Genomic DNA, 18,657 nt, shown 5'->3' with positions numbered 1-18,657 from the left:
TATGTGCCCTGACCAGGAATCTAACCCACAACCTTTTTGGTGTATGAGATAACACTCAACCCCCCGAGCTACCCGGCCAGGCTCCAGACGCTTTGATAGTAAACATTTACTATCATCAGGATCCAGAAGAGCACATGTTAATTTTTGTCTTTTCATTCCTATTCCCTCATCAAGCTTTTCCTTCAACATTTACTACCTTTTTCCATATTGGAGTTTTCATCCGTTCAAAGTTTGTTTAGAGTATGTTTGTATAGTTTGGCTTATAATTACTATAGTGAAATATAATTATTTCAGAATTGAGTCAGTGGTGAGAAGGAAAGCCATCTGGTGTAGCTAAATCCACTTTCTTTTACTCAGAATGTTTTTGATATCTAGTTTATCCGAGGAATAGTGATTTGGAAACAAATCAGAGTTCTTTTTTTTCCAGGTTGTTGTTTTAAATCACATTCAGTCCCAATAATACTACTAACATTACACAAGTCATCTCAGGTTGGAAACATTTTCCCAAGTAGCTTTTAATTTTATTCTCACAATAGCCTGAAGAGACTAGTAGATTGGGTGACAGTTTCCTTACAGGAAACTGAGGTTCAGTCAGGTAGGGTGCTTGGCCTAAAGAGATCTGGTAGTAGAATCTCAGCCTTCTGACTTAATGTATTTTTCTTTTCTTCCCCTGTGCTGCATCAGAAACCTCATGATTATAAGAGTTATGTTACCAAACTCTTGACAACCAGGCTATTTTGACACTTTCTGCTTCATTTATCAAAACTTCTATTCATTTTTCCATTTTTACTTTTAATTTCCAGGACTGTTCTTTGAATGCTGTTTTCCTTTTTTCCCCCAGAAGGGTCATGTTTACTGATTGCCTTCTCCCTGCATTATCCCTGTTTCCTATAAATTTCTTTTTTCTGTAAGTTTCTTCTGGTGTTTTTATTTTTATTATTTATTTTTGGTGCTCCACCCAGGAATCGAACCTGGTATCCTTTAGTCCGCAGGCTGATGCCCTGTCCACTGAGCTAACCCGGCCAGGGATTTTTTTTTTTTAATGTTTATTGATTTCAGAGATAAGAAGGGAGAGAGAGAGTGGAAACATCAATGATAAAGAGAATCATCATTCTGCTGCTTCCGGCACACCTCCTACTGGGGATCAAGCCCACAACCTGGGCATGTTCCCTGATCAGGAATTGAACCTTGACCTCCTGGTTCATAGGTCAACGCTCAACCACTGAGCCACACCACCCTGGCTCCATTGATTTTATATAGAGTGGAAGGGAGGGAGAGGGAGAGAAACACATCAATGTGAGAGAGAGACATCAATTGTGGGTTGGTACTCTAACCACTGAACACCAGCCAGGGCTCTTCTCAAATCCTATATAATAAAAGTGTAATATGCTAAGTGTCCGACTAATAGGTAGACCATTTGGTCGACTGCTCAGCCAGTTCTATGACGTGCACTGACCATCAGGGGGGAGACACTAAGACCAGTAAGTTAGCTTGTTGCTGGGATCCAGCAGATTGGGACTGGGCCGGAGGGCCAGACACGCCCTGGAGCCCTCCTGCGGTTCCTCCCTGGCCGGTCGGCCAACCTCCCGCAGTCCCTCCCCGGCTGGCCAGCTCCAATTAGCCCCAATCGGGGCCAGCCAGCCAACCTCCTGTGGTCTTTCCCTGGCCGACCAGCCAACCTCCTGTGATCCCTCCCTGGCCGGCTCCTGTCAGTGCCCATTGGGACTGGGCAAGATTGCCTCGATTGGCCTCGGTCACCGGCCAGGCTGAGGGACCCCACCTGTGCACGAATTCGTGCACTGGGCCTCTAGTTTTTAATATTTGTCTAAGTTTATTTTCTTTTCTTTAGTTAGCTTATTACATTGTTTTTACAAAGTAATCACAAAGCCAACATCATGTACCTTTTGAAGTGATGTAATAGAAGTACACAGTACCTAAAAGTGTTCTTGCCAAAAAATTGTTTTTGCCAAAAAATGGAACCTGAATTTGATCGAGCCTGTAGAGACTAGAGGAACATATTAAACTATACAACATAGGGTTACAATCAGCAAAATCCAGAATGTGGGAAATTCTACAGGTCAAATGACCTAGTTTTTTTGTGTGTTTTTTTAAAAAATATATTTTATTGATTTTTTACAGAGAGAAAGGGAGAGGGATAGAGAGTTAGAAACATCAATGAGAGAGAAACACCGATCAGCCGCCTTCTGCACACCCCCCACTAGGGATGTGCCCACAACCAAGGTACATACCCCTGACCGGAATCGAACCTGGGACCCTCCAGTCCACAGGCCGACGCTCCATCCACTGAGCCAAACCGGTTTCGGCTAAATGACCTAGTTTTTTAAATAAGTAATGGGGGTGGGGAGAGAAGAAGGGAAAATCTGTAGAATAAAAGAGACTTGAGACATACCAGAGACAATGTGTGGATCTTGTTTGAATCCTGATTTACACAGATTTAATTATTAAACTTTTATGAGACAGGAAAATTACAACATTAATTATATATTAGGTGATATTAAGGAAATTATTTTTTAGGAGTAGTAATGGTTTCATGGTTATACTAAAAAAGTCTTTCTCTTTTGAAAAGATATTCCAAAATATTTATAGATGAAATTATATGATGGCGGAGATTTATTTTCAAATAATCTGGGCTTTGGGTGGGTATCAGCCATGGACAAAAATACTATTGGCTGTGAGTTGATAATTGTTGAAACTGGGTGGTACATGGAGGTCATTTTACTATTTTATTTGTGCACTAGTAAATGCTTGAAATTTTCCATATGAAGAAATTAAAAAGGTAATCACATGCAAAAAAGAAGTGCTTTCAGGGAATCCGAAAGAAATACAAGATGTTTTTGTCTTTGTGGAGCTTAAAGTCTAATTGAGATATAGGATGTGCACCCACTGATAGCTCTAAAAGTGTATCAGTGAAACCTACTTGATATGAAGTAATATCAACTTATCTTTTACGTGCTATAGGTCATGTAGAATATTGAAAAAAAGTACTGTGTATTCTGTTTTGATGTCTGAAAGCTCAGTGAGAATAAGGATCATATTCTCTGCTGTATTTTTGGCTCCTGGCACAGCAGACATTTAATAAGTATCTATTGAATGAACTTAAAACCTTACCTTGGCTTAGTTATAACCACTTAAAGTTGAACTTCTAAGGATAAATGTTTATTTTTAAATAAATTATTGAGCTGCATTTCTTTTCTTTTTCTTTTTCCCTACCCTTCTAGTCTGGAGTTGATCAAAGAGCCTGTTTCTACAAAATGTGACCACATATTTTGCAAGTAAGTTTGAATCTTTTATGTGGCTTCATTATTACCTTTTGTGCTTATCCTTCGTAACAGAGGAAACACTCAACTTTAAAGAAGCTTTAGCTTCTTTAATTAAGTAAGAAAGAAAAATCCAACTCGATTTCATTCTGTCTCAGAGAATACACAGAAAGTCACCATAAGTTGGTTTCAGCCATAGTTCCTGGTAAAATATTGGCATATCTATCTAGTGGGAAATCAACTCACTTTGAACAGCTGTTTGTTTTTTGTGTCCATGGGGAAAGCAGATTGCAAGCAATATTTGGCTAAAATTCATGCATACAATGATTCAAGTTTTATTTACATTTTTAAGAATCTTGCCCTTTGAAATGAAAATGCTTTTTTTCTTTTTAATCTTTATTGTTGAAAGTATTACATATGTCCCCCCTTCCCCCCCACATGAAAATGTTTCTTGGTGAAAGAATTCCAGAAAAAGTTTGATAGGTAATTTGGTGGAACAAGGGGTTTTTTTCCTTTCCCTGATGTTAAGCTATGATTGAGACTTTTCCTGAATGCCAACTAGTTTGTTTTTAAGTATTTTTTTCTTTTTCAATTGACAAAGCATGTCCATTATAATGAGTTTAACTAGCACAAAAGGTTACATGACGCAAAGTATATTTCCCTCCTAACCTCAAATCCCTGCCTTCCTCTTCCCTTTCCAGAAACAACTACAGTGATCAATTTCTTATATATCTTCTTGGGAATTTTTAAATTTTAAGAGTTTTTAACTTGGGATTTGTTGGTTTTCATGAATGTCCTAGAATTATATTCAATTTTAAGTTCAACTGTATTAAAAACTGGGCATTTGCAATTTTAGGGGAAGGCAGTCAGTAATTTTTATCAAATTCTTGGTATGCTTTCCATAACCTAAAAAATGTGAAAAGCATCTGGCATTAAGGATAATGAGGGCTGGCTGGAGCTGAGGGAAACCTGTTCACTTTGGAGGGATATCCTCTGAGCACTAATCTGCCAGCTGGCTGGCTCCTTCCTTCTTCTGTATTTTGTATTCTTCCCATTCATCTGTCCTAACAAGGGTCTAGAGCAGGGGTGGGCAAACTTTTTGACTCGAGGGCCACAATGGGTTCTTAAACTGGACCGGAGGGCCGGAACAAAAGCATGGATGGAGTGTTTGTGTGAACTAATATAAATTCAAAGTAAACATCATTACATAAAAGGGTACGGTCTTTTTTTTTTTTTTTAGTTTTATTCATTTCAAACGGGCCGTAGTTTGCCCACGGCTGGTCTAGAGCCCATTTCCACTGTCTCTCACCCCTTTCTCATGTCACCACGCTGATCTAGATCTCTTCCCAATGGTTTCCTTCTGATTCCTCAGGCCCTTTTCCTTGTTCAGGTGCCAGGGCAGCACAGCTTTCTCTCTCTGCTTCAGGAATTTTTAGTTCTGTGGCCTCTAGAGGGAAGCATCTCAAACTATAATATAGGACCAGTTTCTTCATAGATTGATACTTTTGTAAAACAAAATGTAAAAGTCCCAGTATTTAAAAGATTACAGGTAGTATCAACATTTATTACTTTGAGAGCTTGTGGAAGAAGGAAATTACAGACAGAGGAAATAATATAAGCAAAGGTCTGAAGAGAAGAAAGTAGAATATGTCCAGAAAAAAAGAAACTTTCCATATTTGTTTAAGGGTTGTGTGAGAAGAGGAAGGAGCCCCTTAAAGGGGAGATGACATTTGCAAGAGGAGGTAGACGGGATTGGAAATAGAAAATGACTGCAAGAGAAAGAAATAGTTATTATTCATAAGTAGTAATGAAGAAAAAGTAGAATAATTCTACAGAAAGACTTTTGAGGTAGAGCAGGAGGAGTTGAGATAGTTTTAAAAATATATATATTTTTATTGATTTCAGAGAGGAAGGGAGAGGGAGACAGAGATAGAAACATCAATGATGAGAGAGAACCACCAATTGACCGCCCCCTGCATGGGATCAAGCCCACGACCTGGAGCGCATGTCCCAACTAGGAATCGAACCCTGACCCACCCTAACCCCGGTTCACAGGATGAGGCTCAACCACTGAGCCACTGAGGTAGTTTGAGCTCAATGAAGTTGGAGGTGAAGACATCTGTTGAGATTGAAAGGGTTAAAGTTGGCAACTGGGGGAGAGTGAGAAAAGCTTGCAGCTCCTTATATGGAGAATATGATAAGCAGAAGAAGTAGCCATATTTTTAAGTACTATATTAGAATTAAAAGTATAGTATAATACCCATGTGACAGATCAACTTTTTCATGAAACCTCTTCTGTAATACCTTTATAATCTGAATAATGTCTTGATCTCTATGTCAGAAAACGGGAAAATACCCCAAGCATTAATTGTATTTTCTCAGGGTAAACTATAATTGCTAATGATAAAAATAGCTTTATTGACTGAGGTAAGCCTATAGTTCTGAAATCTTTCATGAGATATACAAAAGAGATAATAGTACCAGTCTAGAAAAAAATTACTGGGGTCATCCATGCATTGCCTTGCAATTTCCAAACAACAAATGAATTGTGTGATATTTTTTAGAAGATCTAGAACCATATTCTCCAAAAATATATAATATGAACAATAAGTGTAATTTAAATATTCTAGTAGCCATATTACTAAAAAGTTTTCAAATTATCCTATATAATAAAAGCTTAATATGCAAATTGTCCCCATGGGTGGTCGTTCGACCCCTCGCTATGATGTGCGCTGACCACTAGGGGGCGGCGCGGAACATGGCAGGCATTGGCACTGTGGTGCTGGCAGTGGGTGGCAGTGGAGGCGCTGCCGCCCCGATGGGCCCTGATGACTGCAGTGGGATGGTGGAGCAGGTGAGTGGGCGGTGCCAGGTCAAGGCGGGTGCAAGCAGGGGCCCAATCGCCCCACCTATCACCCTGCAGACAGCAACCAGTGGTGGCAATGGGGGGCGGGGCTGCCGCCCGGCTCCCAGGCATTGAGGGAGCTGGGCAGGCCCTGGCTGATAGCCCTGCAGGCGGGATGGTGGAGCAGGTGTGGGGGGTGGCGCCAGGCCAAGGCAGGGTGCCAGGTGGGGCTGCGGGGCTCATGAGCTGAAGCTGCAAGGCTGGGGGCGCAAGCTGGGGCCCAACCTCCGCAGGCCCCTCCAAGGACCCCACCCGTGCATGAATTCGTGCACCGGGCCTCTAGTAGTTATATATTTATATATTTTTAACCCAATTGTGACCAAAATTTTACCATTTCAATATAAAATATATTAATGAGGTATTTATTTGGCATTCTTTTTTGGTATTAAGTTTTCGAGAGCCTGTGTTTTTCTATACTTACAGTACATCTTAGTTCAGACTAGCTGCATTACAACTGCTCAGTAGCCATGTGTCCAGTGGCCGCTGTATTGGACAACACAGCTCTAGGAACTTACTACTCAAAGTGGGACTCATGAACTTGCAGTGCCCATATCACATGGGAACTTTCTAGAATCTCAGCCCTACTCCAAACGTGCTCAATCAGGATCTGCATTTTAACAAGATTCTTATACACATTAAAGTCTGGGAAGCAGTGTTCTGGAATGATGACCTTCCTATACACTTATTTGCAGGATAGTAAGAGGGACCAGACCAGGGATGGCTGAAGTCTAAGGATCAGATAGACCAAGTAAGGCAAATCTTGGAGTCAGCTAACTGAGGAAATGCAGATAAGTGGTGAGTTCATATTAGGGAGGTTTGATGGCTAGATATATTACATCATAATATCAGGGAACTTTGGAGTCTAGCAATGGCTTGATATGTCAGTGGTCCAGAAGTAGTCAAGAGATGGATATTCTAGCATATACTAGTAGATCAAACATAGTTTCTCAGGAGTCTAGCAGCAGAAATAAGCAGAAGTTCAAAGTGGTGGTTATAAGGGAAGAAAAATATGGATAAAGCCATAGGAGGCTAAGGGTTAGGGGTGAGACTTGTCCCTAGAAGACAAGAGCCTTGACCCATGGGGTTGCAATACCAGGCAAGGAGCCTAGGCATTCTCACCCAGATGAAGAGCTTAGGATAGAGTCTTAATTGTTGAAACTAAAGTACAAACTAGAGGTTTGATCAAGAAAACAGAGCCGCCAAGACCGGTTTGGCTCAGTGGATAGAGCGTCGGCCTGCGGACTGAAGGGTCCCGGGTTCGATTCCGGTCAAGGGCATGTACCTGGGTTGCGGGCACATCCCCAGTGGGAGGTGTGCAGGAGGCGGCTGGTCGATGTTTCTCTCTCATCGATGTTTCTGGCTCTCTGTCTCTCTCCCTTCCTCTCTGTAAAAAAAAAAATCAATAAAATATATTAAAAAAGAAAAAAAAAAGAAAACAGAGCCTTACTATAGAAACTGACAAGGTTTGATGGGGCCACCATAAGTGGATGCTAAGCTGTGGGGCTCTCTGGACAATACTGGTCCATAATCTTAGTTCTGTTGACAGGAATCCAGGGCACCCAGTATAATCAAAGGTAGCCAAACGTCAGCCTACTTTCATTTTGCATAGACTTGGAACTGTTAATTTATTGACTCCTGCCAGGATAGACTTAGACAAGTTAGGTGAGTTTCCATAACATTGTCAAACTCCTCAGGATATAGATGTGCTAAAAAATGAGTACTACTGCATTTGCTTAAAAAAGTATTGCCTTTCCTTAAGCATTTAAAAATCCAAGAAGCCCCAAACTTGTCTCAGATCTTTTTACCAAGCACCTTATGTAGAACATTTATGTCTTTATTTAATTGGTGCATCACATAGATTCCCCAGGACTCTAAAACAGAATCTAATAAATTCTGAGCCCTGAAAGATATGTCTATGTTCTGTTGAACCATCAATGTTTTCCTTTGTTCAGTCTTTTTAAGTGATGTACAAGTTCATTTTCTCTTTTGATTTAACGACCTTTATGCATAAAGAAAGACTGGAAACTATGTTTTGGTTTTTCTACATTTACCTAGTCCCCCTGTGTTATTTATGTAATTATTGTACAGGCTACAACACTCGAGCTTAGTTAGCTATTGTGTTCTGCAGTATTCTCTCTGTTCAGGGAATTCCCTCCCTACTCCCACTCAGAATTGTTTAATTGTACCATTTCCCAGTGTAAAGCATTGATGCCTCCTAGAACTATTATGGTAGATTACAAGTAGGATTTACATCTATCTTCTTAAGGAGTGTCCTCTATTCTGTGGCTCTTCAAAGGGTATTTACATACAATACAGGTAGCTTTTTGATATCACTTTTCCATGAACTATAGAGTTATTGCCAGGTAAGGCATCTGTATTGGTGATTGTTTCTGCTTTTTGGCTATTATGAGCAATGCTGCTATGTACATATGTGTACAAGTTTAACATAGACTAATGTTTTCATTACTCCAGGGAAGAAATCTAAGAGTAGAATTGCAGACTCATATGGTAACTCTATGTTTAACATTTTGAGGAGCTGCCAAATCGTATTCCAAAGTGGTTGCATCGGTTTATATTTCCACCAGCAATGAATGAGGATTTCAGTTTCTTCACATCTTCTCTAATACTTCTTACCTGTCTTTTTTATTTGCACAAGCCATTCTAGAGGGTGTAAAGTGGTATCTCATTGTAGTGGTATCTCATTAATTTGCATTTTCATAATGACTATTGAGCATCTTTTCATGTGTTTGTTGACTGTTTGAATACCTCCTGTGGAGAAAATGTCTATTCAAATCCTTTGCCTATTTTTTAATTGTGTTATTTCTCTGTTTATTATTGAGTTATAAGAGGGTTTTTTTTAATACTAAAAGAATAAAGATTTTTATTAAGCATTGTAAGTTGCATTCAATAGCCTTCAATACACCACACCACAACCCATCTACAGTCAAACCCAATGGCAGCTCATTCTTGCACAATCCATGAGTTAGAGTAAAACTCCCTTCAATTTACCGTAAGATCCTACTCAGGTCTTGCGGGCAGGGATTGGGGGATTACATCTCGTTTCTGATCACTAATGTGTGATGAAGAGCCTCAGGAAAATTATATGAAAACAATTAAGAAATGATTCTGATTTCAAAGTACATTGTTTGGAAACATTAACAAAAACATCAAAATAATATAAGTATACCTGCTTCCACTAAATTCTTGATGGGAAAGTTCTCAAGAACAAACAATTTGTTTCCTACTCAGAAGGGGGTGCCGGAAGCCGGTCCATCCTTGCTGCTTGACACAGTCGCTGCAGGAAAGAAACATCTGCACAGCATATGTTTCAAGGGACCTGGCATATATAGCATATTGTTCTTAATATGTTTGTTCTCCTTAGTGCCATGTGTTTTAACCAAGGTCACCTCTCCGAGAAAGGTTGTTTCCCCAGGTGGGGATTTTTCCCTGAGGTTAGGGAGGGGATACAACCACTTAATTAAGTGCCAGGCGGGTAGTTAAGCTACATAATCTTTACTCCCTGGAATGGAGATAAGAAACGCCCTAACCTTTGTAATAGAAATTGACAGGATTAAAATCGGCTGGTATAAATACGGATGTAACAAGACAATAATGGTCAGATCCTAACCAGAACCTAGCCAGAGAACATGGCAAAAGATCCTGGACAGAACCTGGCTACAGAACTTCACTGGAGAACCTAGACAGAACATGGCAAAAGAACCTGGATAGAACCTGGCTAAAGAACCTGGCGACCGAACCTGGTTGGAGAACCTGGAGAAGCTGAATGGAGAATCTAGTGAGAGAACATGGCTACAGAACCTGGCTGGAGATCCTGGACAGAACCTGGCTGGAGACCCTGGCTAGATCCTGACCAGAACTTCGCTGGAGTTCCTAACCAGAACTTCTCTGGAGATCCTGACCAGAACTTGGCTGGAGATCCTGGCTAGAGATCCTGGCTAGGCTGCTGATCAACTGAACGCTGACCCCGTGCCATTCCTTCTTCGCCGACTCTGTCCATACCTTTGGGGACCCCTGGACCCGCTGGGGTTGGACCCCAGCAAGGGAGGGAGTGTTAAAGATCAAAGAATTTCATATTTTGCTAATATGAAGGCATAAAACAGCAACAAAGAAGAGTAATGCATACAGCAGTGAATACACCAGGGTAATGTTGATATTTAAAACAGCTAAATAATTTTGGGGTGTTTTAGAATAAATGCAACAGGTCAATAATCACAAAGTTTTAAAGTTGGAGCAAGATCAGTCAATGACTAAACAGAGTTAACATCTTTTATAGAACTACTGCTGATCATTAGCATTTTTGTTTTGCAAATGGGCACATACTGGTAAGAATGGAAGAAAGGACAATAACATGCATAATATTGACTACACACTTTAAAAATATGAACCATGCAGAAGTTTAGCTCAAGTAGTAGCACTAATGGTCTACATTCAATTCAAAACCACATAGTTCATTGATCGACTTGTAAGAGTTTTTTGTATATTCTGGATACAGGCCACTTAATGGATATATATGAGTTGCAAATATTTTCTCCCATTCTGTGGATTGTCCTTTCACTTTCTTCATGGTATTGTAGCACAGAAGTTCTTAAGTTTGATGTAGACCAGTGTATCTAGTTTTTCCTTTGGTTGCTTATGCTTTTGCTGTGTTTGTTTGTTTATTTAACCCAAGGTCACAAAGATTTAGTTTGAGTTATTTTGTGTGTGTGTGTGTGTTGTATGAGGTAGGAGCCTAGCTTCCAATTTTGCATGTGGATATTTAGTTGTACTGGCAGTGTTTGTTGATAAGACTATTCTTTTTCCATTTAATTGTCTTGGTGCCATTGTTGAAAATCAGTTGACCATATAGGAATAGGTTTTTTCCTGTACTCTCAATTCTGTTCCATCCATGTATATGCCTGTCCTTATGCCAGTACCACACTGTCTTGATTACTGTAGCTTTGTAGTGAGGTGCTGAGACTTTTCGACTAATTATAATAATTGTACTTGAACCATTTACCATTTGTCTGATTATGCAGAATGAAATAATCATAATTAAATATGTCATATTAACTCTTTAATAAGTTTTATTAGATCATAACAGTAGGCCATATGCATGTAAGTTTAGTTTTCATAGATCATTGCTTGATAGTTTAGTTTTCTGCTTAGGTAACATCGAAAAACAATTAAAGTCATTGGTTGTAATTCACCTGCCATTAACTTTAAAAGTGTTCTTAATGTTGTGAAATTATTTTTTTCATGACTATTTGTCCTTTGAATATTCTCTCTATAAAAAAGTAATTTTAATTATGCTTGTTCTTTATAATTTGTAGATTTTGTATGCTGAAACTTCTCAACCAGAAGAAAGGGCCGTCACAGTGTCCTTTGTGTAAGAATGATATAACCAAAAGGTATATAATTGGGTAGTGATGGGAGGCTGGGAAAAGTAGAAATTCCTTAGTATTATAGCTGTTCCTATCAAACCATTTCTCAGTAGAAAAATGTATAAAAGGGTGTTTAGCTGACAAAATAAATTATTTTCCTGAAAGTTTTATGGTACCTTATTCAGGTGTTAGCAATTAGCAACATGCATTTTTCTAATGCTTCTGAATGGTGTAAGAACTTGCAGTCTTATCTAAAGTAGGAGTGTACCACCTGCCCCCATTTTCTCCTGATCCTTTTATTTTTCTTCTTGTACACTTAATTTCTACTTAATTATTTACACACACACACACAATCCTATATAATAAAAGACTAATATGCAAATAGACCAAGTGGTGGAATAACCGAACAACTGGTCACTATGACATGCGCTGACCACCAGGGGGCACGTGGGGAACATGGCCGGGCGTTGTCTGCAGCAGGATATGGAGCGGGTGAGCGGGGCGCCAGACCAAGGCAGGACGCTGGTCGCTATCATGGGGTGAGCCTCTGGTGGTTATTGAAAATTCTTTGCTCGCGTGCGCCACAGTCCCGCCCAGCCATCGCACCTGCTGCCAGCACTGGCCCTGCTTGCATCCGCTGCCAGTGCCTGGCGCGGCCCCAATTGCTCAGCACCATTAGCGGGTGCAAGTGGTGGCTGCTAGCCCTGATCTTCTCTCAGGGCTTCTCCATCTCCCCCTGCTCCTGAGGGGCGATTGGGGCCCCAATCGCTTGGCGCATCAGCAGGTGCAAGCGGCCGACAACGTCAGTGTGTGGGAGCAGGGGTGCCAGTATACAGGGGATTGGGGGCTGTGGCAGGAGGGGCCAGGTGGGGGCACAGAGGATGGGCCAAGACCTGCCCCTGTGCCCACTGCAGCTTCATGGCCCACAGTTCCTTTCAAGGTACACGATTTATGCACTGGACCCCTAGTGTATTTCTGTATTGTGTATCCCTCTGGTCAGGATTTAAGTTCTGTTAGGGCACCGGCTTTGTCTGTCTCAGTCAACACAGCTCTTCCAGTGTTTGGCATATAGTAGTCACTCAGATATTTAAATGAAAACTTTCCTAAATCAGAATCTTTCTTTGGACATTGTCATCTGTTTGTGCTTTTCAAATAATGTAAACATCATTTGACAGAAATCCCTGATAGCTAGAAGTGGGATGTTGAGTGGATGGGGCTCAGATGTCAAGAATACTAAGTTCTCTATGCAGTGGATTTATATTTACTATGGATTCATAGTTCTATTTTAGATAGTTACAGGCTTTTGGTAGATTTGAATGGCAAAAAAAGAAAATATTACAAAAATAATCAGTACTGATGTCAATGATGTTTTGCTTATGTGATGTCACTAATAGCTCTGTTCTTTGAATACAGTTTTTCAGCTGTTGCTGCATCTTTTTTTATTAGTGTACATGTCTTTCCTTATTTTAAAAGTCCTTAAAAAGTTGATAAGTACTTGCTAAGTATGTCTCTCAAATGATTTAATTTCAGAAGCCTACAAGAAAGTACAAGATTTAGTCAACTTATTGAAGAGCTATTGAAAATCATTCATGCTTTTGAACTTGATACAGGATTGCCATGTAAGTGTTGGATAGCCCCAGGGGCCAGTGCTCTAGTGACTGTCATTAAAACTCAAGAGGGGCCCAGCCAATTATGGTCAAGGGCATATACCTCCATTGCAGGCTCTACTCCAGGGGTCCTCAAATTTTTTAAACAGGGGGCCCGTTCACTGTCCCTCAGACCGTTGGAGGGCCGGACTATAGTTTAAAAAAAAAACTATGAACAAATTCCTGTGCACACTGCACATATCTTATTTTGAAGTAAAAAAACAAAACGGGAACAAATACAATATTTGTATTTGCATGTGGCCCGCGGGCCGTAGTTTGAGGACCCCTGCTCTACTCCATCCCCAGCCCTGGTTGGGAGTTGGGGAGGAGGCCACCAATCTGTGTGTCTCTCTCACATCATGTTTCTCTCTCTGTGTCTCTCCCCCTCCCTTCCACTCTAAAAATCAATTGAAAAATACCCTTGGGTGAAGATTAACAAGAAAATAAAAAAACTCTGAAGGAGGTTTACACAATTTTCTGTAAATAGGTGGTAAGACCTTTGGGTCTAGTTTCATTTTAGCCCTTTATCTGTAACCTATTTGTTAAGTCATTCCCACTGATCTCATACCTTATCTTATCCATCCTAAGATGCACGTTTTTTTTTCACATAAATTGGGGACAAGTTATCATCAGTGGTGTGTCATTGTTTAATTGTATGTTTTCTTTCTTAGTGGTATAGCAAACAATGGCGCTTCTTACATCATTGGTATCTTAGATTCAGTGAGCTATGATTAATAGGCAAATTTGTTAGTATTGGTGCGGGGGGGGGGGGGGGGCAGTAGAAATAACTTTGACAGTCTGTGTGTTTGTTTCGCAGGAGTAGAATTTCCAAAGTTTTATTTTAAAAAATTATAGGTAGCCTTTGCTGCATTGTCTTACTATATAACCAAGAGCATACACAGAATTTCTCTTGGTTCTTTGATTGCAATTATGAAAATAATGTTTTCCCTTGTAATTCACAGTTACAAACAGTTACAGCTTTTCAAAAAAGGAAAATAATTCTCCTGAGCATCTAAATGAGGAAGTTTCTATGATCCAAAGTTTGGGCTTCCGAAACCGTACCCTAAGATTTCGACAGAGTGAACCTGAAAATCCTACCTTGGTAAAGCCATTTTCATTTGTTCTGGTAAAATCTTTTTACTGAGTATTGTGAATGTGCTAGATGCTCATGGATTTATATAAAAAGTCGGTAAACAAGGTAAGATGGTAAATTAAGTGGTTGGACAAATGTTCTAATGAACAAGAGTTAGAATTGTTGAGAGAAAGTCTGTGTACCTAGTGTGGTCAGGAGAGACCTTACAGGCCCTTCCCCTGCGTTAGTGCTTTATCCATCCCCATGCTTGTCTAAAATAGCCACAAGGTCACTGATGGTTTTAAGCTTGCTAGTTTTTATAATAACCATCTTATGGCAATTCTCCAGGCATGAGGAAGTGTATTTATCTTATTTCCTCTGAAAAAATCGCCTGAAAAGAAAATCTGTTTTAGCATTTGAAAATTGCTTCATTCAACAATAAAGATAAATTTTAAAAAAAAAGAAAGAAAATTGTTTCAACTTAAAAGGTGTAATTGTAAAAAAAAAAATGGCGGTGATTTACTCTGTTGTTACACATATGTGGATGAATAATGAAGATCTCAAAACAATAGTTCTTATGTTACCAACATTCATTTTTCAGTAGATGTTGAAGGATTCAAAAAGAAGGAGGAAAACTTCATTGGAATAATGTTGGGTTTTTAAATAGTCTTTCTTATACTGAATGATCTAAGGATTGTTTGCAGGGTTATTATTTTTATTTATCTTTTTTAAAATGTTATTTTAGGGGGGGCAATGAGGGAGGATAAGGACACATATGTAATACCTTAATCAATAAAGAAAATAAATAATTAAAATTTTTATTTTATCTTAGTTGCCAACCCTGTTATCAGATGTGCAGATGTTATTAGAAATGTATACCAAATGAACCTTATTTCCTTTCTATATTATACTGTACTATTATATAAAGTATTAGCTTCAAAATATACTTTTCTTTTTTTTAAATATATTTTTATTGATTTCAGAGAAGAAGAGAGAGATAGAAACATCAATGATGAGAGAGAATCATTGATCAGCTGCCTCCTGCACACCCCTACTGGGATCGAGCCCACAACCCAGGCATGTGCCCTTGACCAGAATTGAACCCAGGACCCTTCAGTCCACAGGCAAACGCTCTATCCACTGAGCCAAACCGGCTAGGGCAAAATATGCTTTCTTATACTTCAAAAAATTTACTCAGATAATACATATTCTGTTTAGAAAAATTTAAAACAACAGAGGAAAAATATTCAAACTACTAGAACATAACTCATACATTTTTAAAACAATTTTCTCTTTTTAAATATATTTTTATTGATTTCAGAGAGGAAGGGAGAGGGAAAGAGAGATAGAAACATGGCCTCAAATTTCTCTTCAAGGAAAAAAAAGCAAAGAATTGTTCAGTAATCAGTTCATCATTTTTTACTGCTTAACAGGAAACCAGCCTTAGTGCCCAACTCTCTAACCTTGAAATTGTGAGATCACGGAAGACAAAGCAGCAGGTACAATCTCAGAAAAAGTCTGTCTACATTGAATTGGGTAAGAGTCTCAGATTTTTTAAGTTTAGAACAGTAGTTGCTAGTCTTTTTAAAAAATATATATTTTTATTGATTTCAGAAAAGAAAGGAGAGGGAGAGAAATAGAAACATCAATGATGAGAGAAAATCATTGATTGGCTGCCTCTTGCATGCCCCCTACTGGGGGATTGAGCCTGCAACCTGGGCATGTGCCCTGGTCCGGAATCTAACCATGACTGCCTGGTTCATAGATTGATGATCAACCAGTGAGCCACACTGGCCAGGCTCAACGTCATTTCTTTATAACTTGGATGAGATGCTAAAGGAACGTAACTCTCATTCATATTCATTAGTCTATGGTAAAATTGGTTTTGTTATATGTCGTTTTGCTTGAAGTCACAGAACCATTTGATGTTCAGTGAGGACTTACTATACTTTGGAAAAATGGGAGGTAGGAATAAGAAAGAACATGATGGGCTGGCTACAGCATTTGGAAGAATCCAAGATAAATTGTACTAGACTAGAAGGACTTTTAAGAAGAGCTGAGCTCAGTTCAGTCAGTTTTCTCTAATTGTCTTGTTTAGAATATATAATTGGAAAGAGTATAGCATGTACCAGATTCTCTTGAAATTACTTGTATGTCTTTTTCTTTTTTAAAATCATAAATTCCTAGACTTGTGACTTTTTATTTTGATTATTTTTGTGACACAACCGTGTCGTATCACAAAATAATCAAAATAATTGTAATAGCAAATATTTAGGAGCACTTAGTATAGTCCAGGCACTGTTGTCCTTCACTTATAAAACTCATGTAAGAGGCCTGACAAACCCCTGTAGTTGTTACTATTATTATATTTATTTTACAGATGAGGAAATTAAGGCACAGAGAGGTTAAGAAATTTGGCCAAGGTAGTGAAGCTACTCAGTGGCAGAGCCATGATTCAAACCTAGGAATTCGGGCTTCAGCGCCTCTGCTTACCTACCACTACTTCTCTGTATTTCCTGGCATATGTATCATTGTACCTACCATATAGTGGGTGCTTAGTAAATATTTCTTGAATGAGTATCTGTTTTGCAAAAAGTACATTTTTTTAGTTTAACCCTTTCAATAAAAATTCTTTTATTGATTTGTTATTTGGGGGTATTTGGGGAACTATTTTTAGGATCTGATTCTTCTGAAGATTCGGTTAATAAAGGAAGATATTACAGGTGAGTCAAAGGGAGCCTTTGTCTATTAAGCTGGCATTTTTGTGTTTAGTTAATATTAAGGATTGGTATTTTTTTTAGGTTAGAGTTACGGCATTGGAATAGACCATATATCTTAATCTCATTTTTAAAAAATATGATTTTCTTTATTTCAGAGAAGAAGGGAGAGGAAGAGATAGAAACATCAATGATGAGAGAGAATCATTGATCAGCTATCTCCTGGATGCCCCTACTGGGGATCGAACCCACAACCTGGGCTTGTGCCCTGACCAGGAATCGAACTGTGACATTCTGGTTCATAGGTCAATGCTCAGCCATTGAGCCACACCAGTTAGGCTAATAGTACTTTTTATTTTATGTTATCTTATTGATTGATTTTAGGGAGGGAGGGAGAGAGAAACATTGATTTGTCATTCCACTTATTTATGCCTTCATTGGTTGCTTCTTGTATATGCCCTGACCAGAGATCAAACCTGCAACCTTAGCATATCAGGACAATACTCTAACCAACTGAGCTACCCAGCCAGGACTCTTGTTTGTTTGATTTTTTAGTAGAGTCCAAAAGAATTTAAAATAACAACTCTGCACAGAATAATATCCGGTGGATGGTTCTGCTCTATTATAGCTTAGTTCCTCATGTGCGGTAGTGTTGACACTGGTAATTGTGGCTGATGAAAATATTAGAGGATTCCATTTTTCTTTCCTTTCTCTGTTTCTTAATTCCATCTATCCCTCAAACTTTATGTAAATTATATGATAATCTACAAGCAGCCCCCAATTGTGTTACATGGCAAATTGCTTTCCATAGGAATTATTGCTTCTGTTTTGTCTGAACTACAATGGTGTCATTGCCAATCAGATTTTTTTTGCAAGTGACGTTTTCCTAACCTCTCAATTGAGAGGAATTGGTTTTAAGCTTGAAAAGAAGCACAGAAGGCTGAGCAGCAGAATGCTTCATTCTTTGCAAACTATTGGGATATCTCTTCATCCCAGTTGCTCGTTTGGTTTAAATATCTTTGTTCCTGCAGTCTCATTAAGATATCCTTTTAAGTTTTGTGGGGTTTGTGGGGTTTTTGTTTTTTGTTTTTGTTTTTTTGTTTTTTGCTTTACTGTCTTTTGGTTATTGTTTGTATTTAAATGGACTATCATTTAAATTTTGGTTCTCATTTGCATGTCCTTAAAGCGATGTTCTGCACTCCTGCTCTGGTTTTTTGTGACTGTGTGTCAGTTCTTGATCCTTTCATTTTGACTAGAAGTTATTAAAGGAGAGAGCAGATTTGGCCACCCTACCTAAAGGAGCTAAAATACTTGATCTTGTTCATTTGACAACTCTTTGAGCATGTATGTAACCAGTGTTTCTCATTAAGGCTTTTGTCTTTTCCCTATAGCGTGAGAGATCATGAACTGTTACAAATCACTCCTCAAGGAGCCAGGGCTGAAGCCAGATTAAATCCTGCAAAAAAGGGTAATGGCAAGCCTTCCCAACATAAGAGGCACTGAAGAGAGAATGGGTAGATACAGTACTATAATTACATTATTCTGAAGATCATTTGGGACATTTATAATTCACGACATCTCTTGGCACAGTTAGAATATCATTTTTTCTCGGATGTTATGGTACAGCCTGATCCACTTCAGTTGACTAGACCGATGTG

General features: G+C 39.0%; 1 protein-coding gene across 2 annotated transcripts in view; it reads left to right on the top strand.

Moving 5' to 3' along the window:
* The window catches only part of BRCA1 (BRCA1 DNA repair associated), a 55,514-nt gene that overhangs the window by 3,947 nt on the left and 32,910 nt on the right, over positions 1-18,657 (top strand). The window contains exons 1-8 of one of the 2 annotated variants that reach the window (XM_070394967.1): positions 2,186-2,241; positions 3,240-3,293; positions 11,514-11,591; positions 13,095-13,183; positions 14,173-14,312; positions 15,716-15,818; positions 16,960-17,005; positions 18,391-18,467. In XM_070394967.1, coding sequence (XP_070251068.1) covers positions 2,225-2,241; positions 3,240-3,293; positions 11,514-11,591; positions 13,095-13,183; positions 14,173-14,312; positions 15,716-15,818; positions 16,960-17,005; positions 18,391-18,467 — 604 coding nt within the window. In that variant the 5' untranslated portion in view covers positions 2,186-2,224. Of the gene's footprint in view, positions 1-2,185; positions 2,242-3,239; positions 3,294-11,513; positions 11,592-13,094; positions 13,184-14,172; positions 14,313-15,715; positions 15,819-16,959; positions 17,006-18,390; positions 18,468-18,657 lie in introns of those variants that run through there. The other variant, XM_070394966.1, reaches the window with a different exon arrangement.

This window comes from Myotis yumanensis, unplaced genomic scaffold, assembly GCF_028538775.1.
Source record: "Myotis yumanensis isolate MYYU_CA2020_CCGP unplaced genomic scaffold, mMyoYum1.0.hap1 SCAF_16, whole genome shotgun sequence".
NCBI classification, from domain to species: Eukaryota; Metazoa; Chordata; class Mammalia; order Chiroptera; family Vespertilionidae; genus Myotis; species Myotis yumanensis.
The sequence above is the reverse complement of the archived record's forward strand: the minus strand, read 5'-3'. Positions and strand labels throughout refer to the sequence as shown.